The sequence below is a fragment of the Euprymna scolopes genome, chromosome 16 (assembly GCF_053919585.1).
Source record: "Euprymna scolopes isolate OS-2025 chromosome 16, ASM5391958v1, whole genome shotgun sequence".
Taxonomy (NCBI): domain Eukaryota; kingdom Metazoa; phylum Mollusca; class Cephalopoda; order Sepiida; family Sepiolidae; genus Euprymna; species Euprymna scolopes.
The window spans coordinates 136,682,806-136,707,820 of NC_136497.1; the positions used below are offsets into that span (position 1 = coordinate 136,682,806).

A 25,015-nucleotide genomic window follows, 5' to 3' on the forward strand; every position below is an offset into this window, starting at 1 on the left:
GGAGTAACATCAAGTCTGATTAGTGCTAAAATGTGTAACTATTTTGGAATTTCAGGTGCTGTATGTGCTCTCCGCTTATCTTGGCATTGTTTCCAGTCAGTTTTGGGCCTCTCCTTGCCATTAAATAAAAGTAGGAGTGTATATCTCTTTTCTCACAATTACACATACAGCTACCCTTATGGGGGTATCCATTGTCCTTTGACACTGAACAGAGGCATTGAGATTATATATATATATATATATATATATATATATATATATATATATCGTTTGAAAACTTTATAAGCGATAAAAATAAACAATAAAGTCATCTAGGGTTCGTGGCCTAACGGTTTATGCATCGGACTGTGGAAACATGGTCTGAAGTTCGATCCCTAGAAACAGTTGAGCTACGTTGATGAGAGTTAACTCGAAACATGCCTGTAGATTACGGTTTAAAAAAAATATATATATATATATATATATATATATATATATATATATATATATATATATGTATTCAAAATGTAAGTTTAGTAAATCAATTCAATGCAGATATTTTTTAAAAAACAAACATTTATCTTCTATATATATAAAAGGCAAAATGTGTGTGACCATTTCGTGTATGTCTCGCAAAGGCTTCTTTCGCACACGCTCCCGGGATCGTTACTATTGCTTAAAACTGTTTATATAGGTTCTATATCATAATATGTAGGATTTGGGAACGCGGGTCGTCTCTAGATTTATTTACATCGACTTTTATGAGATTCGCGCTATTTCGCTCTGTCCCCTGTTTGTCCTGCATTTTAGTATAAATACAGTGAAATTAAATTAAAACGTTGTGTTCTCGGCTTTTGCGAAGTGAAAACCTCATTCAGCGTCTTCCTGTCAATCAAACCTCTTTTACTAGCTTTATAAGCCTTAACTTAACACTCTAATCAATTACTCTCACTCGTGGTTGAGACGGTTAAGTAGTTGGCTTTGGTTTCCACCTCCGCGTCAAGGCTTCCAGGTTCAATCCGTCTTCCCGACCAAAACTTTTTTTTCTTTTACACCTTTAAACACCCGGGCAACGTTTTTTTTTTTATTACTTAACTTATTCTTTAGTTTACCCCTCCCCATACACAGGTTTATTTATGCCATTTTTTTTACATTTTTTTTTTTTTTTTTACATTGTCTTTTTTATAATATTTAATCAGGGTTATTAATTACCCCCCCCCATACACACACCTACAAACACCCGAGCAACGCTGGGTACCCCCCCCCCCCCACTAGTTTGTTTATAAATCAAACTTTGTGATGTCATCGCGCCTTCTTCAGGATATAAACTTTTCCTTTTTTTTTTTGCCACTAAAAAAAAAAAAAAACAACTGATTTTTAAAATGTTCAAGCCAGGAGATACGCGTGTTCATATGTGCTAGGTATTATGAAGTTTTTTTTTTCTCTGTGAGAAAAGAGTTGTTGGAGTTTAAATTCAAAATGTAAGTTTAGTAAGCCAATTTTTTTTTTTTTTTTAATTTATCTGCGTTGAATCGGCTTACTAAACTTACATTTTGAATTTAAACTTAAACAATGCTTTTATCACAGAAAAAAAATAACCTTCATATTTTATATATATATATATATATATATATATACACACACACATACATATATACATTTTTTTTTTCTAAAACTATTATTGTAGTTTATATATATATATATATACACACACACACATATAGTCTTGGAAGTTTTTTAACCTTTAAAAGTGTAAAAAAAGAAAAATGTGGTAGCCTACAAAATCAAAGGTGGTTTTGTGACTGGATTAGAATTTTTTGGACCAGCACTAATTATCACTTCCTACACTGATGATTGCATAAGGATGAAACACTAGTGTCTGTAAACATAAAAATTGTTAATATTCATTTAAAAATATTATAGTTATCTCTTCTTTCTCTCTCTCTATAGATTTTCAACCTTTAAAACTTAATCCCAAATCTTTTGTTTACAAGTCATTTTAATCTGTTGCAATCACCGCATTAGTTTGGTTCCAAGAATTTATGTTGATCTTAATGTTATAGTATATAAAATTTGCCTCGTCATTGAAATTTGATTTTTTTTTTCAGAGTAAAGTAAGATACTAACCGGGCACTGGGGACAACATCCATTTCCGGACATAATTGGGAGCCACCGATTTTATCCAAATGTAACCCATCTTAAGAGCAGACAACTGAAGTCGGTTAATAACTGTGACTGTGTGATCTTGGATGTCACTTGTCCAGAGAAAACACAAAAATTTATCAAAGACATCTTGCCGAACCATTTTCTGGAATAAATAAAAAACAAAGTCACAAAAAATATTGCATTTAACAAAATCTGGCAAGAAATTCTTTTTTCTTTATCATTCAATGAAATTTTTTTACAAAAAAAAAAAAAAAAAAATTCTGTTCCTGAATTTTTGAGATGAGGATTGATTATTCAGACTATCGTTCTCATCCCGAATGCTATTCTCACAATTTTTCATCTGATGTAACCTCTGACCTTGTTCAGATGTATCTGGTCAACTTAGGAATCTACACAAAATTTTGAACAGAACCCTTTATTTAATCCATGGGGGCAGCTTGTTCTTGTTTTATCAGCCATGCATAAGTAATTCACAATTGTATTCAGAGTATCGCGAGCATTCAGTATTAAATCTTCAAATTCCAGAAGAGTGCTACTTAGAACCAAATTTTACTAAGTATTTTATTCCTGTGGGCAATTCTAGTATGAATTTGGAGAAACTTAAACTTGATACAAATAATACAAAAAGATATTTAATTTCTGATATCTTATTAAAAAATATTGTTTTTACATATTTTATTTCTGATGATTGTATGCAATGTTTTGGTTTAAAACCTGATCAGATCCCCAGGAAAAACAAACAGCACAAAACAACAACCTACACCAAGAAATATGTTGACCATTTCAATTTCTTTGTACTCGGAGGAACTCGTCACCAGAAGTCCAAAAAGATGAATAATGAATTGGATACATGTGTCTTCAGTGCTGCCATCGTTTCGGTATTCCCAAAATGTCCCACCTGAAATGGACAAAACAATAACATAAATTTCAATTTAAAATTATTTAATTCTCATAATGATACATTACAGCAAGATTTAATAATTTCTTAACATTTTCTGAACACTTTAACTTCTTAATAATTTATTTACAATTTCTGAATTTATTTACAATTTCTGAATTTATTTACAATTTCTTAATTTATTTACAATTTCTGAATTTATTTACAATTTCTGAATTTATTTACAATTTCTGAATTTATTTACAATTTCTGAATTTCTTAATTTATTTACAATTTCTGAATTTCTTAATAATTTATGAACAATTTCTTAATTTATGAACAATTTAATAATTTATCAACAATTGATGAACAATTTCTTAATAATTTATGAACAAATTATAAACAATTTTTTCACAATTTATGTAAAATTTCTGAATTTTTTAATAATTTATAAACAACTTTTTAATTTATATATAATTTCTTCACAATTTATGTAAAAATACAGAACACATGAAAGACATTTTTAACAGAATCTGTTGATCCCCCCCCCCGCCACAATAAAAGTCTTAACATTTGCTATAATATAATAGGACAAGGTATGAACCCATTACCAGGTCTGAGTATAACAACTTGTGTTAAACAAATTGTTTACATTCATTGTTCCCTAATAATTTTTGTATTAGTAAATCTAAAGGAATGCTGAAAAGCAGAAAAACAACACAAAATCTGAAAACTTCTTTCTTTGAGGAATTCCCGCTGTAATAGTGACATGGTGAATCGCTAGACTAGGAGGACATTTACCTCTGATTAAAATCCAAAAAATAATATAAATAAAACTTACCAATTTTTAAAGGATCAATAATGTTGATGGAAGAAATCCAATTTTCAAAAAACTTTGCACAATGCTGTTTACGGAGTTTATCTGTTGAAAACCGTTTTGCAAATGGTGTTAGTTCTTTTTCGTTTTTAATTTTCTTTACTTCAGAATTGTTCTGAAAAAAAAAAAAAAAAAAAAAAAAAAAAAAAAAACATTTTTCTCTCACTTTTTTGAAAACATGGAATTAATTTTGTTTCATTCACATTAAAAGAATCCATGGTGTTAAAATAATTCAGTTATCTCCCCTTGGCTAATCTACATCCATAAAACTCAATAAATATATTTTTTTAACATTTTATTCTAGCCGAGGAATAAGGCATCTTATTGGATGCCAGACATTCACCTGCTATCTCATACATTTACGGCAACTATTACGACTGCTACATCGTGTGACGTGAACACGCAGACACAAAACAAGCTACACACTTGCAACACACAACTACGTTGCGCTGTTGATTTGACATTTTGACATGACAGGCATCTAGGTCACTTCCTTTTGACCTTTTCCTTTGTTTTTTTTTCCTTCTTTCTCTTCCCTTTGACATGACAACGTACGATACATGTTACTCCAAAAAACTACACACACGCGAAGAATAATTTTCTGCCTGTACACATATGCAATATTCGAGGTAAACCTAACTTAATTTCACCATAAAAATTAATGAACTGTAATGAACAACTGAATTATCTTACAACAACATTAAAGAACATTCCAGAACTATGCCTAATCACATGTGTACACACACACACACGCTCTTATGCTTTTTCCATTGTTCATCTCCATATATAATATTTTGATTGCAGAAATTCCCCTCTGGACCAAAGTACCATAGGTTTTAACAACAGATGCCACATACAAATGTATTATGTCTACACTATTAGCCACTCTCTTAACTGTAGAATGACTTTTAGACATATTTAGTCATTATAATAAAATCTTACATTGTATCCCAGGAACACCATCATCACAATCTCCCCATCTTTAGAGAAAGTAGTTACTACTTTCCCCTCTAAATCTAAAGTCCTCATACCACCACCAGTCAACACCGGGAACTAATATACACATACCGCCTTGTATACCTTCGTAACTGGCTCATAAACTCATACACAAACCATTACCTTTCCTTTTCTAGTTATAAAAATAATAATTTCTCTCTTATACTGTTCCAGCAATTCTTGTTGGCTGCCAGTCGACAAATCACTTATTCAGGAATACTCATCTTAAATAAACGAACATGCTAGACCTTAAACATGCAATCATTTTGACCTAAAACAAACCAATTGTTTTTCTTTTTCCTTTTTTCCTAAATATTATACTTTGCTTACGATATTAATGCTTATTACACATTTTTTCTGCATAAACAAACAAGCATGTAAGCACGAACTTGGAGGTTTTATAGAACAGCGAGCGAGCAACTATGGAAGTAAATATACACGGAGATAGAGAGAAAGAGAGAAGTGTCGTCATCATTGTAGCCATGCTAAACTTAACTCATTTTATTTGATTAAGCAAGTACAGAGAGAGAGAGAGAGGAGCATCGTCATCATCTTAGCGGTGCTAAACTTTTGTATTCATTTTATTTGGTCCACAAAGTCATTCACGTCTCCCAATATGTTTTAAAGGCGTTATTTCGAAGGCGACTAATGTGTTTCCCTTTTCCTCTTAGCATAACACATTTGGGCACAGCCAGTTAACAGGTCCTGCTAGTAATAAATATATTGTTTGCATAGATGTAAATTGGTCCTGTGCTGTTATATATAATTTAGTATTGAGTTAATTGCAAAAAAAAAAAAAATATATTCTCCGTAGGCATTAAAAATGTTTTTTTTGTTACATTTCGAGTTAAAATTTATTTTGCACATCTAAACTTGAGAAGATACACGCCTTAAATATTGCTTGAATACTAACCAACATAGCCGTCGTGTAGATGCTTCATATAAAACCTAATAGCCTTGAGCTTCTCAAATGAAAAGAGGAAACGGCATCAGCCGAAATGGAAAAAAATAGAATAATGAAGAAATTTCTTGTTTCATTTTCTGTGTTTAATAATTTAATAATTTGGAACATTAAAAAAGCATTTAATTTAATTTTTTTTTTTGAAGGATCAAAATGCAGGAACGTACAGTCATAAGCAGATAAATAAACAAATCTATACTCCTATAAATTCGTTTTTCTTTTGTGTATATTTGTATTCATATTAAAAACCCACTTTTCTATTTATTTAAAAAGAAAATACAATTTTATTATATATGGCTTGTGGAATTGCATTCACTAGCAAAAGATCTAGCTAATTTGCATATTCTTTTAAACATTCATTTTAATTAATTCCCTATTAGTTGCTTTGGTTTTCTTATGGGATAATCATCTTTAGTTAATTATTACGTGTAATTATATTCATGCAGATATTCTACATGATTTATACTTGCATAATATTTGTGTAAAAAGTTTATAGTAAACACAAAATTGTTTCCATATATATTTATGTATACGTATAGATTTTTGTTTAACAAATTTTGCCTATCAAACTCCTCCTAGAGTTTTTGGTCTACAGACATGAAACTTCATATATAAGGTATTTGAATCCATGTAAAACTTTATATTTGGGTTTTAGCCCAGAAAAATCGGTGCAAAAGTGTGAAAATTAAAAAAAATGAAATTTATCAGGTGAGGGTCGAACGCTGGCATTACGAATGCATAATGTAGTAGATATTGGTTCATGTTTTAATTTTTAGCCTTGCAGTAAACATGTTTTCATAGCCCAGTCATTTATGGCAGAGGCAAAATAAATCGTGAGCTGAACGTTTTGGTTTCGATTCTTGGTGGTGGCACAGGAGTCTTTTTTTTTTTAATACTTTTTAAATCATTGCTATATACTGCATCCAATCTATCTATCTATTTATAAAAGTGAAACTGTCTGTCTTTTCTCTATGGTAGTTAAGGAAGACTATATACAGAAAGGCATTACTTTACATATTCACACTTTTTAATATATACATATGAAAATAACCTTAAGATAACAGTACATAGGGCCCGGGCACAGCCAGGCGGAACTGCTAGTTATAAATAATTCAATATCTTTTTATTTACCTGATTGATGTTTTTCTTTCTTTTTTTTTTTTTTTTCAACTGTGGATGGTATACCATCTACTACATTAGATGGTATACCACCTACAGTGGAAAAAAAAAAAAAAAAAAAAACCACCTTTTATCCGTTAAACAATGCTCAAGCAAACCACGACATACTTACCTAATTTAATAATTTGTAACATTAAAAAACATAATTTAATAATTTGACAGGGCTTTATGTTGGAACAGTTACATTTGTAAGTGATTTTTCAAAATGGCGACTTGAAATAATAAAATGCTTATCTTTAGGCGATTGTATTTTTTTCACTGACAATCTTTCAAAGCTTATTACGGAGTAAAAAATGTCTTTTTATTTAATAAAATGAGAGAAGTAAAATTATTTAAACAATATTTTAAAAACAAAAATAAAGTAACATCTGTGTGATGTACTACCCGTGACAAAACGACCACATCATATTCCAAAAATCACATGAATTGATAAAGTAGTTTTATTTTTAAATAAGAAAATGAAATTTTATGAGAGCAGTTGTCTTGTCTGCGACTTTGAAAACAATTTAACAAAAGAAAAAAAAGGGGGGGGGTGATAACTCAACAATAATTCAAACTTGGAAGATTTGCTGTAATGCCTATGGATTCTTTTTAATCACATAAAAATGATTCTCTTGTTTAAAAATAAAACTAGTTGATCACTGTACGTGATTGTTGGAATATGATATTTTTGTTTTGTCACAAGTATTACGTACTCAATACAATTTCTTTTGTTTTTTTTTTTACATGGAAAAAATTGAATAAAAATTAAAAAAAAAAAAAAAAAAAATGCCCATATTATGTCCAAAGAGTGCTGAAAATAAAAAAATATAACAGTATTGTGACAGATGTCTTGTATAGTTTCTGACTTTTAGCAGGACACACAGATAGACAACTATCGTTTATATAATAGAAGATAAATTACCATAAAAAAAAGGTTAGACAACAGAAACTTACGTTCAGGATTTTTTTGATGTGCTCTAGAAGCAAAAGGCACAGTTGGTAGGATGTTTTACTCTGTTTGTCCTGCTGTTCATAAATATCTAAGAAAACATCAAGTAAAAAACATAGGTAGACTGGCTGACGAGGGGAATGATCAGGGAGGCTGTTGAATATTGAAGTCATCTGGAAAAAAGAAAGAAACAAGTTTTTTTATGTCGGGTTTGAAGCTATAATTTATCTATATTTAGTACATGCTTTCGCTACTATCCATCACTCTCACTTGTCTCTTAATCATTCTTAACAATATCTATCACTCTCCCTTCCATCTCTCTCTCTCTCTTTCCGTTTACATAATTCTTTTAACAGATTTGCAAAAGTAGAAAGGTTATGTTGTCAAAACAAATGAATGGCATTTATTATAATGTCATCAAAGATTATCGACCGTCTTCTATATATATAAAAGTGAAAATGTGTGTATGTATGTTCGCTTTTTGTGTATGTCCAAGAAAGGCTTATTTTAGAGAAGCGGTCGGTCGGCTCACAACTTCTTAAAACTTTTTATATCACATAGAAATTATAATATCTCCGAGTTAACAACGGAGCTCGCCTGACTATTCAATTTGCTCGACTTTGGGAAGATAATTGTTCAATATTTGTCGCTCACCGCATGTGGATTAATCTTTTTCCTATAATAAAAGCGACACTAATTCTGGCGGTATTTTTTGTCTATCAGCGAAAATGTCCGAAAGCAATCAGATTTGATCAATATGGAAATATTTTCCTTATATCAAACAATTGCTATTCAAATTGGACAAGGGGAGCTGGCCCCACCCACCACCAACATCTTGGGGAAACAAAAATAAAAAAAAGCTTTCCGCAGTAAATGAAATACTATCCCGCAGTCAAAGTTGACCTCATTAAGTCATTAAAACGTGCACCTGCCAAATCTAAGTAATTAAATAAATTCAAACGTGTTTCCGTTAGTATCTCGCGGTGGGTCAATGGTTAAAGTCGCACACTTTTTTTTTTTTCACACTTTAATTTCCAACTTCGTCTCAAGGGTTCGGGTTCGATCCTCATACTCACCTACCAAAACGTTTTTTTTTATTTTAAACCCCCCGCCCCCTTGGAGTTTTGATTTACCCAAAACCACACACACCTCCAAACACCTGGGCAAGGCCGGGTACTCCCCGCTAGTCTATATATATAAAAGGCAAAATGTGTGTGACCATTTCTTGTATGTCTCGCAAAGGCTTTTCTCGCACACGGTCCAGGAGGGGTAACGATCGCTTACAAGTATTTATATACGCCCTAGATAATAATATCTAGGATTTGGGAAAGCGCGTCGCGTCTAGATTTATTTACATTTTTTTTATTTTAACCCCCCCCCCTCCCTGCCCCGGAGTTTTGATTTACCCAAAACCACACACCTCAAAACACAGGGCATCGCCGGGTACCCCCCGCTAGTTTAAAATAAAGACAACATGCTGGCTTGTATATTGATTTTTTTGCAGACTGTTATCCTCATCTTCATAGTTGTTGTTTCACCACGTTTCGGCCAACTCATCCTCTGGCCTTCTTCAGGTGATTAACTGCGACAGGATAGGAATGCTGCGTCTTGTAACTGTATCCCCAGTAATTACTGCCTTCCATAGTTGTTGTGTCACCACGTTTTGGCCAACTAATACTCTGGCGTGATTTGGGCAGGATTAAAGGATGAGTTGGTCAAAACGTGGTGAAACAACAACTATGGAAGGCAGTAATTACTGTGGATACAAGACTCAGCATTTCTATCATGTCGCAGTTAATCACCTGAAGAAGGCCAGAGGATGAGTTGGCCGAAACATGGTGAAACAACAACAATTATAAAGATGAGAATAAAAGTCCAAAAGTCCAAAAAAACAAAAAATGAATACACAAATTATGAAGCCTCATCTAAAAGGATTAAAAAAAAAAAAAAAGGGTACTTGTACAGTTTAATCAAGACATTAAAAAATGAAAATATCAAATAAAGAATATATTGTACGTATCCATTTTGGACTGAAGATCTAAAAAAAAAAAAAAAAAAAAATCATTTAATTTGATACAGAGTAGTTTTATTTTTACAGTGGAAAAACATGTTTTTATGACAGCACATTGAAGGCAGACATTTTGGAATTTTTTGGACATGCCATGGGGAGATAACTCAATTTAAAGTGCCGACACTCCCTCCCCATCTTTAATACTAACTTTTCTTCCTAAACATCAAACTTTTTGCTTGGTATCATAAATTGTTTTTCCGTTGTAAAAAAAAAAAAAAAAACTAATTGATGAAATTAAGTGAATTTTTTTTTTTTTTTTTTGAGAACTTCATTCTATATAACGGATACGTACAATACAACCTTTATTCAATATTTCCATTTTTTAATGTCTTGATTAAACTGTATAAGTACCTTTATTTTTTATTTTTTAAATCCTTTGAGATGAGGCTTCATAATTTGTGTATTCATTTTTTTGTGGACTGTTATCCTCATCTTTATAGTTGTTGTTTCACCACGTTTTGGACAACTATTCCTTTGGCGTACAATTTAAAATTTTTTTTCAATATTTTAATTTTTTAATGTCTTGATTAAACTGTACAAGTACCAAAATAAAAATAAAATATACTTTTTTTAAATTAAAATTTTACTTGATAATTTTTCATAATTTGTAGTGTATTTTAATAATTAGCAATTAATTAGTAATATTTTTAACCGATAAGTTTATCCATATGTTTTCCTGTTATTTTATTTTGAAATGACATATTTCGCTTGAGCATCAATTGTCCAGAATTCTCTCCCCAATAAAGAAAAATCTTTATGATGTATGTACGTGACAAAACAAAAATATCATACTCCAAAAATCACATAAATTGATCAAGTAGTTTTATTTTTATAAAGTAAATCATTTTAAAATTAATTTCAGTCTTTCCAATACCCTCTCCCTATATTAAAAATAGCCTTTTTTATTATATTATGGACGAACAATGTTGGATGTCCCGGATAGAGAGGGGAGTGACCGACATTTGAATTGGTGAAAATGTTATGGAAATAACAAAGTGTTTTGATAATGGAAGAATGTTTTGAAATAGGGCTGGACTTTAATGTAGAAATAATTAAGCCAGAAATATGTAAAACAAAATGTTTAGAAGGATGTTTAATAAAATAGGATTGGAATGTTTGCTTTTAATAAATAAAGATATGTGACAAAAGACCAGGCAAGGATCTTTGGTTACGTAGATAGATATGTAGATGACGTGACGAGTTTAAAGCCACGTTAGAAAGTTATTTAGTAGTCTGTAATAGGCGGGCAGGAGAGATGGTTGACAGATGGGATGGCACCCAGCAGGGGCAAGATCGATAATTAAGATGTAGACAGGACTGTCTCAGCATTCAACCTTTCCAAGATGGAAACAACATTCTGGAATAAAGGTTGCCGAAATAAACCTGTGGTTTGTTGCTCTTGGTAGAATTTTTGTTGAAGCTTTACATCCAACAAGATCAAAGACGGGCAAAGTGTGATCTCTAATTGTTGTAATCCCATAGAATGGTACTCGTCCCTTTTATTGAACGTATGTCTTCCTTTGTCGTTATATATGAACAGACACCAGATAAGTTGTTTTGTGACATTTTGAAAACTAGGCAATCACACGTAAATACACGTAAGAACAGACACATATTCACGTATATATATGTACAGAATATATATACCCCTACCTCACACGAATACAACATATCTGTTTGGTGCCGTTTCAAAACTCTTCTGTATTACATTTTAAAATCTCACTAGTTTGAATTATCTCCCCTGTTTCTTCAAAATGTTTTTCAAGATGGTGCCATGAGATTGTCGCTCATAGTTTAGCTATAAAATTTCATTTTCTTATTTAAAAATAAAGTTTTAATCAAATTTATGACTGAACTACAAACAACGACCCCATGACACCATCTTGAAAACACTTTGAAGAGATAAGGGAGATAACTCCAAAATTTTTAGAAAGCCATTTTTAACATGGGGAAGAGGGGCATGGGGAAAAAAAAAAAAAAAACACAAATTTGCTAAAAAAATAATTTTCTTTATAAAAATAAAAGTATGTGATCAATTTAAATGATTTTTGGAGTATGACATTTTCTTCCGACAACGGAACAGGGTACGTACATCAGACAGATCTTATTTTTGTTTTGTGATATGAAGGGGGGGGGGATTGGCTCTGGACAAGCATCAATAAAAAAAAATAAATAAATAAAAAAAACTTACCAAAGGAAGGATTTCATCAGGAGGAGAGGCTTTGATTTTGTTAATAATCATTTTGTGAATGAAATTATCAGGTGTTTCTTTTTTGACAACTTTGAAAAGAAAAAACAAAACAAAATTCAACCAATAAAAAAATTGAAAATATTTCAATGTTCAAAACCATTAAATTTTCCGACAAAAGGTCACTAAGGTCACACTCTTTCTGAATTTTGGAGATTGAGGATTCATATTATTTGGATTCTCCAGAAAGACCCATGGCATAGTGGATAAAGTACTTGCTAAAATTCAGAGTGCTTGTTAAGATAAGAGTCGACAGATCGATTTTTTAAAATATATCGTTTTAAGCAAAAACAATATTATGTACTTAATTGTCATGCGGAAAATAGTAACATATCCAAAAATTACAAAAATTTATCAAGTAGAAAAACTGATATTGTGTTTTTAGTAAAAAAAGAAAAAAGAAAGTCTTTTACTATAGACAACAAATATTACACGCCATGAACAAGTAATCTAAAATATTCGTTCAGAGTTATTTCCCCCTCTTTCAGTCTTCTTTTATAAGGTCTAAGAAAAATGCAATTTTACCCAATTTTCCGTGAAAATTACTTTTAACTATAAATAACTTTCTACTTGATGATTTTTCATAATTTTTGGATATACTACTATTTTCTTTATGACGATCAAGTATGTAGTATTGTTTTTGCTTAAAACCACATATTGAAAAAAAAAAAAAAAAAAAATCGATCTGTCAATTATTTTAACAAGCACCTTTATCTATTATGCCAAGCATCAAATTCAGTTACACTTTCTGGAAGTTAAAAATTCAATCCTAAATGCAGGACACACTCAAACTATAATTGCAAATTACTAAGAACTTCTACTCAGTCATGGCTGACATAAGGAGAGCAGCATGCTATCTTTGTGGATTAAATAAAAGGTTCCGTTCAAGATTCCCGAGTAAGACAAGATGAGAACAGTAGTTTAAAGAATCCAAAGAACATGAAGGTCACAACCCCTCCTATTATTTCATGGCAATCACTCCAGACAACGCATGAAGCCACTTAATATAAAGAGCTATATAAAAAAAAACACTTCAAGGTAAAAAACTAGTCAATGATAAATGGATAGATTCCGATCCTGAAAACAACAATTCTTCCCCTTTTGTCAGAAACATCGCTCATAGAATGTGAGAACTAAAGGACAAAATAAGGCAAGCAAGAGTTACAAGGCTGATTAAAGTGAACCTAAGATTAACTTTCTACTCTCCAAAGTGCACATTATTAGTGGCCTTACAAGGAAAACAATTGAAGCAGCAAAACTGAAGCTGGCCTGCCAGGACACTATATATACAAATATAGGCAAATTTTATTGGTTTGAAAATATGGGTTCTTTTTTTACTAATTGTCATAAATTTTAACCATAGAATAGTATTATAATTTTCAAAAAGCCTGCAAATTTTCATGAAGTTTCGTCTCATAGAACCAAAGCTATGAGCATTTCAATATTCAATTTGGCAACCAGTAGATATATTCATATATAGATATACTACCGTTTTTGGCAATTTTATAAGTTCTAAATCTCAGCGACTATTGATCAGAATTTGACAAATGAAGGCTTGTTGGAAAGGTAATGACCTGAATTATGTAGTGGGTTATGTGACATTTGCCCATAAAGTCACACATTAAAAGGGTCATCCATCATCCAGTGCCTATTTTTGGCACGTTTTTACAGCCATAAAATGTTTCAATCATAGTCATTTGTTTTCCTAGTTTTTTCAGATGAATTACAAAATATCTGATATTTCCTCAAAATTTAAAAAGTTATTCTAGCAAATTGCCTAACAATTTAAGAAACAAAAATATCAAAACTGAATTTAACTTGAAAATACAATGAATGAAATACTTTAAAAATTTTTAATCAAGTAAAAAATAGCATTTTTACTCGATTAAAAATTTTTAATCAAGTAAAAAATAGCATTTTTACTCGATTAAAAATTTTTAATCAAGTAAAAAATAGCATTTTTACTCGAGTAAAATTTTTTAATCAAGTAAAAAATAGCATTTTTACTTGATTAAATTATTTGAAATAAGAAAATAATGATTTTTGTTTTAATTTATTTTTACTGTGAAATAATTTATCAGTCGATTATTAAATTTAAAAAGCTATTTTTTTTTCATAGTATTTTTATAAGTTAAATTCAGTTTTTATGATATTTCTATTTATTAAATTGTTTTATAATTAGAATCGGTAATTGTATTGGAATTGGGAATTTAGTATGGAATCGGTAATTATATCAGAATCAGGAAAAATATTAGAATCATCCCATCACTAAAATAAATACATTGCACCATTATCAGTCATTTGACATTTAACTGCAAGTGTCCCAGATTCTAGAAAATACAACTTTTTTCTTTTTTTTTTTTTACAAAAACTAAACACAGTTTGGAATTTTTGAGATGACGTATGAATGTTGAATGTTTGTATTATTTGGATTAATCAAACTACTGTTCTCATCTGGAGAATCATCGCATATCACTCATATTAATCACATAACAAAAAATCAAAAAATTATATCTTGTTTAAAAAAGAAAAAAAATGGATAACATGAGACACACAATTAAACATACTGAAACCAGCATTTCTTATTTTCGTAAATTTTATCTTTCTAAGAACTTACAATTGATTAATGAATTAAATTAAAAATAGTAGTCATAATAAGTCAGAAATAATACCCCCTACGGTTTCCTGATAATTATCTTTATAATTTGTGTAAACTTACTTTTAACTAAAATATATATTATATTATATATATATATATATATTTATTATTTTTTTAAAACAGTAATCTACGGACATGCGTGTTTCGGAGCCCTACTCCTCTTCAGCGTAGCTTGACTGTTGTTAGGATTCGAACCCCGGACCTTATGTATATCAGTCTAGCACCCTAACCCATTACGCTATGATGCCATAGACGATTTACAGTTTAGTTTTTTATCATTTATCTGTTTACATGGTTTTTGTTGTTGATTTTTTAAACAATATTAAGGTTAACGTCTCGGAGATCCGGTGTTTTTTCTTAGAAAGTCGCCCATTTTTTATTTGGACATATTTTTTATTTATTTATTTAATTATTATTTTTATATCTCTATCTGTTCTATCATCAGTTGTATAATATCGGGATGTTTGTAGTGCCAAAAAAAAAAAAAATGGCGACTTTTACACCTGACGAAAATCAAGGATTACATCGACTGAAATGTTGTGCAGATAACATTCAAGGTAAGAATAATTGTCCAAATAATCCAAATAGTACAAAAATTAGTTTTTGTACATAAAATATTCATTTCACAAGATTTGGTTTGAGAGGAGAAGAAAAAAATTGTTTAAATTTCTTACGTGTAGGGAATTTGTTGACGGAGGCAAATTGACTTTTTATGATGTTACTGAATATGGAAACGTCTTTGTCGTACACAACAAGCATATACGGCAACAAAGAAACCAAAATCTCCCGATGCATCGATTTGTCAGGACACGTGATCAACACATTCACCGCAAGCGAGTCATGAGATTGCCTGAAAAACAAAAAAAACAAAAACAAAAAAAATAAAGATCTTAAAAAAAAAAAAAGAAAATGTTCTTTCGATACGAAATGGGGATTAAAATGAAAATCATGCTGAAACACAAGTTCTCGTCGTCAGATCACGGAAGAAAAGAAATGAACGACGATTTGAGAGTATCAGGTAGTGTAATAGAAAACGGACGCACGTATGGTTGTTGCAGCCAACGTAGCAAATGACTAAGCTGTGCGCGAAGTGACGTCACACCGAGGAAGAAGGGAAGAAAAAGATTATAAAAAAGAAAAACGTGGAACGTTGAGGTTGGAGAAGACAGAAAAAGACGTGTTACACAGGTGGGCTGAGAGTGACAGGGAAAGACATGTCCTAAAACATGGCCGGAGAAAGACATGTCCTAAAACATGGCCGGAGAAAGACATGTCCTAAAACATGGCCGGAGAAAGACATGTCCTAAAACATGGCCGGAGAAAGACATGTCCTAAAACATGGCCGGAGAAAGACATGTCCTAAAACATGGCCGGAGAAAGACATGTCCTAAAACATGGCCGGAGAAAGACATGTCCTAAAACATGGCCGGAGAAAGACGTCCTAAAACATGGCCGGAGAAAGACAAAGTAACACGTGTTCAACAAGGCAGAGTCTCATTAAATACATTAGAGCATGAGAAGACTTTTAAACAAGAGACAAGGCATATTTTTGAAGTACCTGTAAATAAATGTCTTGTTTCAACTGAAAAAAACAAAAAGGAGTTGAGTTTTTTCTTGCTTTGCGACTGTTTGCCTACAACGTGTGAGTCCCGAGTGTTGACATGTAACATTACACCTCTTGTAAGACATCCACAGCAAGAACTCGTCTTTTTACCAACGAGTGTTTACATGTAACAACCATACTCCTTTTAGACCCCCGCCCCCCAAAAAAATAAATCTTTCCCTATATTAAAAATCGACTTTGTGATGAAAAACCAGTTTATTATCCGTTTGTTTACACGTGTCATGTGCGTCGAAAGTCAACCAGTGCATATTTTCTGGGGTTATTGAAACCAAATTGATTCCCCCCCCCTCCCATTTTTAAATTTGCTAACGAGTCATCATTTATCAAGGCTAAAAGCCCCCTGAGGATAAGATAGGGCGAGGAGGAGATAAATTGCTAACTGAATGATGAAGAATATTATGAGAGGGTTGAAAATAATGAATGGAACGAAGATAATTTGATTACTTATGAGCACAGTTTGTGACAAACGTTTGTTGACATTGGATTTTAAGATGGTCATATTGTAGCCCTTATGGAAGCAAACCCGTGGTAATGTGTTCCAGCGTTCCACAGATAGGAAATTCTTGGAAAGTTCTTTGTAGTTGTAATAAGAGTTCTTGTGGATATTAGAAAATCAAATCCACCAGAATGCATTTTAATGCTTTGTTAATAATTGTACAAGAAATAAAAAGAATTACTCACCAATCCTTTTCTGTGTCAGATGCGACAAGAATTTTTACAAGAGCTGAAAATAATTCCCGCTGATCCATCAAATTCCACAGCATCTAGAAAAAAAAACAACAAACAAAACAACTTTCTTGAATTCCATTTGATTACACGTTAATGAATGTCATTTTTAAATCGTTCTTGAGATCCTGATATTTTGTTATCATTTCCTGTTCAGCTCTATTAGCGCAATATTTATTTGGAATGGTTGCATCACTAATGAATGCAGTCCTTTCAGATCTCTTCCATACAACAATGTCTAGCTAGATTGGTCTTTTATGTATCTGCCCGCCTGTATGTCTTTGTCATAGAACACTGTCAGCTTTCTATTTGACGTTATCGGTAAAGGCTCACGTTCCCAGACCTGTCTGTCTGTGCGTATGTACAATTAAAAGTCGGAAATAACAAAACAAATACTGACAAAGTTTGTATATTCTTGAATGGCGATGTTGCAGACGAGTAATATTTAAAAATCTAAAAAGAATTGTCATAAAATCTTCCATAGACAAAATTTTTGCATTCAAGAATTAAAGAAAAAAAATTAATTCTTCCTTACCGTTCCAGCTTTGAGCACAGTAAGCACGACATCCGGCGAATCGTCTTTTAATCTCATCAGTAAAGCTTCCTCATAAAACGTACTGTCTTCCGCCTAAAAATAGAAAATTCGCAACAAAGAATTTTTGAGATGAGGACTGATTGTTTGTATTACTTGTTTCGATTCGAGTATACTTCTCAATTGTTCTCTAATTGTAGGAAATACAAAAATTTTACAGACCCTCCTTACAATATCAATCATAAACAGGAGATAATCTCCTGTTGAACTTTATGAAAGTTGCCTCCCCTTTGTCAACCAATTTTTTTTCTTACATATACAAAACCACAGCCAAAAAAAAACAACAATAAAACACTTTCAAGGATACAAAACCATCTATGGAGCAAGCAACTTTTCTCTTTTCTTTTCCAAAATTGTGACCAACATGCACGAAGATGGTCGAAGGCTAATCCGACTGAAACGTTGCACAAATAACAGTCAAGATAGAAACAAGAGTCTGATCAAACAATATAAAGAATGTTCACAATTCAAAAACATTAACTAAAAGGTACTTTTGTATTTAGTAAACGTTGCCTTTGCATGTTCCAATAGCTTACGTAAACCATTAAAATATGGCGAAAACACTCAGCCAATGAAAATCGATTGACCATACATTTCAAATTGTGTTTAGCCAATGAAAATCTCAGCAGACAAAAGTTAATAAACTGAAACAAAATATTAGTTTTAATCGCATAAAAAAATTAAATCATTAAAAAAAATTTGTAGACATCAACATGAATTCTAGCAAGTTCAGATAATATTTTACAGTTGCTACTATCAGAGTCAGAACACACTGTCAGTGACTGGAAGAACCTTCTGAAAGACATTTGCCAGATCAGAGGCCCAAGATACATTGTTGAAATCAACAAATCTCTATTCAACAAGAATAAACACAATGTTGGAAGGATTCTCAAACTGATCTGGGTCTTCGGAGGATATGACTCCGCCAAGAAGGAGGGTTTCCTGGTAACAGTACCAAACCATAATGCCAAAACCCTAACTTTTCCCATAATAAAGTGCATTCTGCCTGGGAACAGTCGTAGTCGACCGTTGTAAAGCCTACAGAAAATTAGGATCAGCATCTCACTCCAACATACATATGGCTTCCTTACTAAAAGACTTGGGGGAGATATAGGATTATCAGACAATTACGGTACATGTATACGTATTTGTTTATTAGTCACATGTGTACTTATCGCAGTTTCTGTTTCTGTTATTTTCAGATCTTGATCATTGTTTAATCAACGAATAAAGATTGACAAATAGAGCAGACTCTTATTTATTTTAGTTATATTATTTTCATGTTATAAAACAAAAATGTTTCTAAAATATTTTTCTATTTTTTTAAACTTATTCAAGTTTTTATTAATATTGTATGCCAGTTGATTTTATATGCTGGGTCTTTCTGTATGTGCGATAATAAAACTTATTAAATGCACTTATGATGTTAGGCTGTATAAGGTGTTGACTTTAATTAAAATCGTCTGGTGCTTCTTTCATGTGATGATAAGAATAGAATTGAAGCAAAAGCAACTCATACTCATGGATTAAATAAAGGGTTACACTCGAAGTTCTGTACGCTTTGTCAACTAGACTCCAACCCCTGTCCCATCACTGCAATGTTGCATCCCTGTGCCTGTTTTACAAGTATTTTAATGGAATGTGTTCTGATGAACTTGTTGCACTTGTGCCTCCTTGACAAACCTGCTTAGCAACAAAATCACACCCCTTCACTGTTGAGGTCCCTAAATGCCAGAAAACTTTCTAATCTAAAAGTTTCTTCCCTCAAGCAGCTACACTTTGGAATTTCTTCGCTGCTACCTGCTTTCCTAACTGTACTGATATGCATTAGTTTAAATGTAATGTAAACCAACATCTTGTTAATCTTTTTTAGGCATGGTCCCAATTAGTAGCCCCATATATCCAAGTGGCGATATGCCTTGTTTGGGATGAAGATGAGTAAAAGAAACAAAAAAGATTCCAGAGTTTGATAAGAGGTACCTGGGGAAAGTTGGAAGTTGCGTCGCATTAAATGTTGTTAAAATAACATCCAAGATGGAAGCAGTAATCCGAATAATCCAAACATGGAATTCCAAAAAAAAATTCAAGAAAAAAAAAAAAAAAGAATCCCATGACTTTTTATCAACTAAAAAACATTTCTACTTACCACGTTCAATTTTTCTTTGATGAGGAAATTGATGGCCTGTATGCGCACTTCAGCCTCCGGGTGATACAGACCAAACATAAGACTGACTCCGAGGTTGGGCAGGACTTTCAGTCGAGCAGATTCAAGGGAAGAATTCAAGAGAGAGAATACGCTTTCCTTCGTCTTTTCACACGTTTCATTCTTCAAACACATCTGTACAGCTTCATCAAGAGCAACAGCATGTCTGAAAGGAAATTCAAACAAAAACAACAAGTTCAGACTTTTTGGAAAATAAATTTCACTGATTTTATATTTTTATTGTATTTTCATTTTTTCTTCATTGAAATTACTATACAATAATTGTTTTTTTTTTTTTTTAATTTGTCCAGATTTCGTATATATTATTATAGAGTCGTGACTTCAAAAGTAAAATAAAAATTATTTAGGTGCTATCAGCTAGAATCGAAACCGAAACTGTAACTGGTCAAAGCTGATGACCAAAGCTCTGTACCAACGTGACACGCATATTGAACTAATTAAAAATAAAGATGAATGTACAAAATGTTTAACTATTTTTTAATTTTTGACCCCCTTAAAAACTATTTTAACCGATTAAAGACCTATAAAAGAACAGTCCGTAAAAAAATCAAATCATTTGAGGCCCCTAGTGCCATTCTGCGACTTTTAGTTTCGGAGGAGATAGAGTTTGAAAATATGGAGACAGACAGACAAACAGACATATAGCCTTTTAGATATTAGATTATCAAGAAAAAATAAAAATGTAGTCAAAAATATTTTTTTATCATTTTTTTTTTTTTTTTTTTTACAAGTAGTCACCACTTATCAAGGCCTGAAGACATCTCAAGGATAAGGGTTAATAAATGTAAGGTGGTAGTGTAGTAATCGTTAATGGTGTAGAGTGGGTAGAATTTCGATTATTTATGGGGACGGCTCACATTTGCTTTTCAAAATGGTTCTATCAGCTAGCCCATCCTACTTGGGGGTTCTGAGTTTGAATCTCAAACAGGGATTAAATATTTATTTATTTTTTTTTATTTTTTTATACACGGTGGTCACCACTTATCAAGGCCTGGAAGCCACTCAGGGATAAGGGTTATTGCAAGTACAGTACGTTAGTGTGGAGATTTGATGAAGTGTTTACTTAAGGGGGCGGTTCATTAAGAATTTGTTTACGTTGGACTTGAAGGCATCCAAGTTGTAATCAGGTGGACTTTTGGACCAAAATGAACTTAAATACAGGATGAAACAATAAAATTGTGCCCCTAGAAAAGACGACATGATTCCATTTCCATTTGATGAAAACCATTTTTCTTTTTTTGTTGTTGACCATCTACTAATTGGCCAGTTGTGTATAAATCTCACACAATTTTGTTTTAATCGCATATTGTTTCGACATGTCAATCTCATCACTTATCCAAATTACTACGGATTCTTTCATTCAAGCATGCAGCGTTGGAAATACTTAATAGTGTAACACGCGTTTTCCAATTTAAAAGCCTCATCAAGCGGAGCTGGGAGATCACTGCTCTTACTTGACTCACAAATTAAACTAATAGAAAAACTTTTGATGATGATGGCCTAGTGTGTTCAGATTTCTCCATCCTCCCCTGATCGATTCTCTAATGTTTTAAATAATATAAAAAAAATAAATAAAAAAATACATACTTGGACTCCAATAGTCTGATTATTTCACAAATATTGTTGTGGAAGTTCAAAAAAGTTGACTCCTTCTTTTCAGCACAATGTTTTATGTACGTTTCGAGGACACATCTGCAAAATGGTAAAAAAATTTTAAATAAAAAATCCATTCTGGCAAAAATTTACTTTCATCATGACTAATGCTTGTGCAAAATTTCAAAAAATTCAAGGGTAGTAATTGAGAAAAGTGTGAACAAATAAACGATCTTGGGTCAACTTTACCCCTTAGGAGGATAATCAGAGTTATCACGGAAAATTTGTTTTGGCAAAAATTTACTTTCACCATGACTAATGTTTGTGCAAAAATTTTTTAAAATCCAAGTTGTGGTTATTGAAAAAAGTGTGAACAAACGAACAGAAGTGAATTACTACATCCAATCTCTCCTTTGTCAGGGAACCAATAAAGATGATTTTGTTGTTCATTATATATATATATATATATATATATATATATATATATATATATAAACCCCAAAACGTATGATGAAAATGTTTATGGAGCAAACTGATCTACACATTTCAAGAATAATCGACTTACCAAGAGACAATAAATACACATCTAAACGTCATGACAGCAATTCGTGGCAGTTATGGCTCCAGAATCATGACGTATACTTCTTTAGCATACTCTTGTTGATACGTTTTTGTAAATTATATGATTGTGTTTGTTTTGATTATTAAGTTCACAACACTGGCATTTCATGCCATCCATTTGGCGTAGAGTTCAGATCGCGGACACATGTCTGTCAAGATTCCAATCTCAATAATCAGTCCGGCAGAAATAGGATCATTTCAGTGACATTTTTTTCTGGAGAGATTAGGCATTCGTTCTGGGTAGTCCAAGGAGGTTCATCATCACAAGCCTTGCTTTTTTTTTCTTTTTTTTTACATAGGCATCGCCACTTATCAAGGCCCAGGCCCAGAGACCACTTGAGGATAAGGGTTAAAGAGTGCAAAGTAGTCACTAGGACAATATAGTAATCGTTAGTAATGGAAATTCGGTAAATTTGTTAACTAAAGTGGAATGGCTCATCAAGAACTTGTTTATGTTGGACTTGAAGACAACCATATTGTAGTCAGCTGGAAAGCAGAAAAATGGAAGAAAGTTCGACAGGCGTGCAGTTCTAAAAAAAAAAAAAACTTTGTTCATGGAATCTACGTTTAGGTTTAGGCACAGATAAAGAGTGGGGGGAATTATTGATAGTGTTTTCAGCTAGACAAGTGTTTCTCGTGAAAGTTTGGCGAGTGGGGGGGGGCACAGATTGACGCTCAGTTGAGCACTTGCCATAGTTTTCCTGACTTGGGAATGCCAACAGCGCTACCCAGGCAATTTTTAAAAGACAGAGTGTTCCTCTTTTAGGAGTGTTGGCTTAGCTTTCCCCACTGTTTAACCTTATGTCAAATCTTCCTGCAATTCATGACAGTTATGGTCCCAGAATAATATGCCCTTTTGTAACATTATTATGTTAATTCTACGACTGTATTTGTCTTGATTTTTACCGGCCTGCAAGGCCACAATACTGGAATACATCCTCATCGCCAGTGTTGTGAACTTAATAAAAGCAAACACATTAGTATCATTAACAAAAATATCTTACAGAAGTACACTTCATGATTCTGGGGCTATAACTGCCATATCTAAATGTAACTGTATTTATTGTCTCTGCTGGGCAAGTTCATATATTCCTGAAATAGGTCAGCTTACTCCATGACGGTCATCATTATTACTAGAAACCGAATAAAATGTGAAAAACTTTTGGGTTAGATGAAAATGTTTGTAAAAAAAAAAAAAAAACCTTACTTTATCCAGAGTAACTCTGCGTTCAAACACAATTGCTCTATGTAGGGAAAAAAGCGATTGTTTTTGTCTCGCATGCAACATTAACAAAATATTTTTAATACAGCCGAGTTATTGCTACCGATTAAAGAAGCGTTTAAACACATTATCTGGGATTTAGAACACTTTGCATAAACTGATACGACATGGAAAATGTTTTTTGGTTTGTGTCCAAAATTCCTCCTATATTAAAAAAAAAAATAATGAAAAGTCTGTAGGATGTACATACTCGTGACAAAACGAAAATATCATATTCCAAAAATCATATCAATAAATAAAATAGTTTTAGTTTAAAACAAGAAAATCAAATTTTATGAGTACAAAAAGAACGACCGTTTTGCATTGCCATCTTCAAAATAATCTCAAAAAAAGAAAAAAAAAAAAAATAGTAGCTAACTTAACAATAAGTCAAACTTCCAAGATCTTTGTTGTAATGCTTACTAAGTATGATTAATCGCTTAAAAATTATTTTCTTTATAATAATAAAGTAGTTGATCAATTTACATGGAATATATTCTCGTTTAGTCATGGGCAGATACAACGTACAGATATTTCTTTATTTTTGTTTTTTTTAAATATGGTAGGGAAATTCTTGGTAAGAACAATTTTTTTTATTTCGTATATAAACAATTTTTATTTGTATATAAACAATTTTTTATTTTGTATAAAAACATAATTTTTTATTTTGTATATAAACAATTTTTTATTTGCATATAAACATAATTTTTTATTTGTATATAAACATAATGTTTTATTTTGTCTATAAACATAATTTTTTATTTTGTATATAAACATAATTTTTTATTTTGTATATAAACAATTTTTTATTTTGTATATAAACAATTTTTTATTTTGTATATAAGCATAATTTTTTATTTTGGGAGAGATGAGATATAAATCGATGAAAATGTGAAAAAAGAACTTACGTGGCCACATGAACGGATGTGGACGTCTCTATCGGAATATAGAGCAGAATATCATAAAGGATCTTCTTGAATTGGGAGGAGGCGATTTTAAGCTCTCCGTCAGAACTCACTCCACTTGTGGCCATCTGCGAACAGCTGTTCAAAGCGTCAGGGACAAGACGATGGAAGAGGGCCACACAGAAAGCATCCAAGTTGAATTGCTTGCCAAGCTTTTCAAGAACAACAACGAGTTGTGGATAAGAAACCAATCGGTGACAGAACCTGCAAAGAAAATAAATTTAAATCTTAGCAAAACATTTACTTTGTCTTTTGCACCCAATCCCACATCCAGCCACCGATCCATAGAACTAAGATCCGCTTTTATATACATGTATAGCCATGACACTCCACACCAATGACTGTCGATCAATTATCCTATTCATTTCTTTCTTCTTGTTCTGGCCATGTTGTCTTAGGTATTGGTGATTAGTAAGAGTGTGTGTACTAGTTTGCATGTCTCGTAAAAATTTTCAACACACGCGA

General features: G+C 32.0%; 1 protein-coding gene across 1 annotated transcript in view; it reads right to left on the reverse strand.

Annotated features, from left to right (window-relative positions):
• LOC145296117 (HEAT repeat-containing protein 1-like) overlaps nt 1-25,015 on the reverse strand; it is a 139,487-nt gene that overhangs the window by 86,035 nt on the left and 28,437 nt on the right. Inside the window, exons 8-18 of the mRNA XM_080142263.1 lie at nt 24,494-24,754; nt 21,698-21,802; nt 20,033-20,255; nt 17,830-17,922; nt 17,250-17,332; nt 15,619-15,794; nt 12,229-12,317; nt 7,972-8,139; nt 3,864-4,014; nt 2,907-3,043; nt 2,107-2,287 (exon numbers count right to left, since the gene is read on the reverse strand). Coding sequence (XP_079998389.1) covers nt 2,107-2,287; nt 2,907-3,043; nt 3,864-4,014; nt 7,972-8,139; nt 12,229-12,317; nt 15,619-15,794; nt 17,250-17,332; nt 17,830-17,922; nt 20,033-20,255; nt 21,698-21,802; nt 24,494-24,754 — 1,667 coding nt within the window. The remainder of the gene's footprint in view (nt 1-2,106; nt 2,288-2,906; nt 3,044-3,863; nt 4,015-7,971; nt 8,140-12,228; nt 12,318-15,618; nt 15,795-17,249; nt 17,333-17,829; nt 17,923-20,032; nt 20,256-21,697; nt 21,803-24,493; nt 24,755-25,015) is intronic.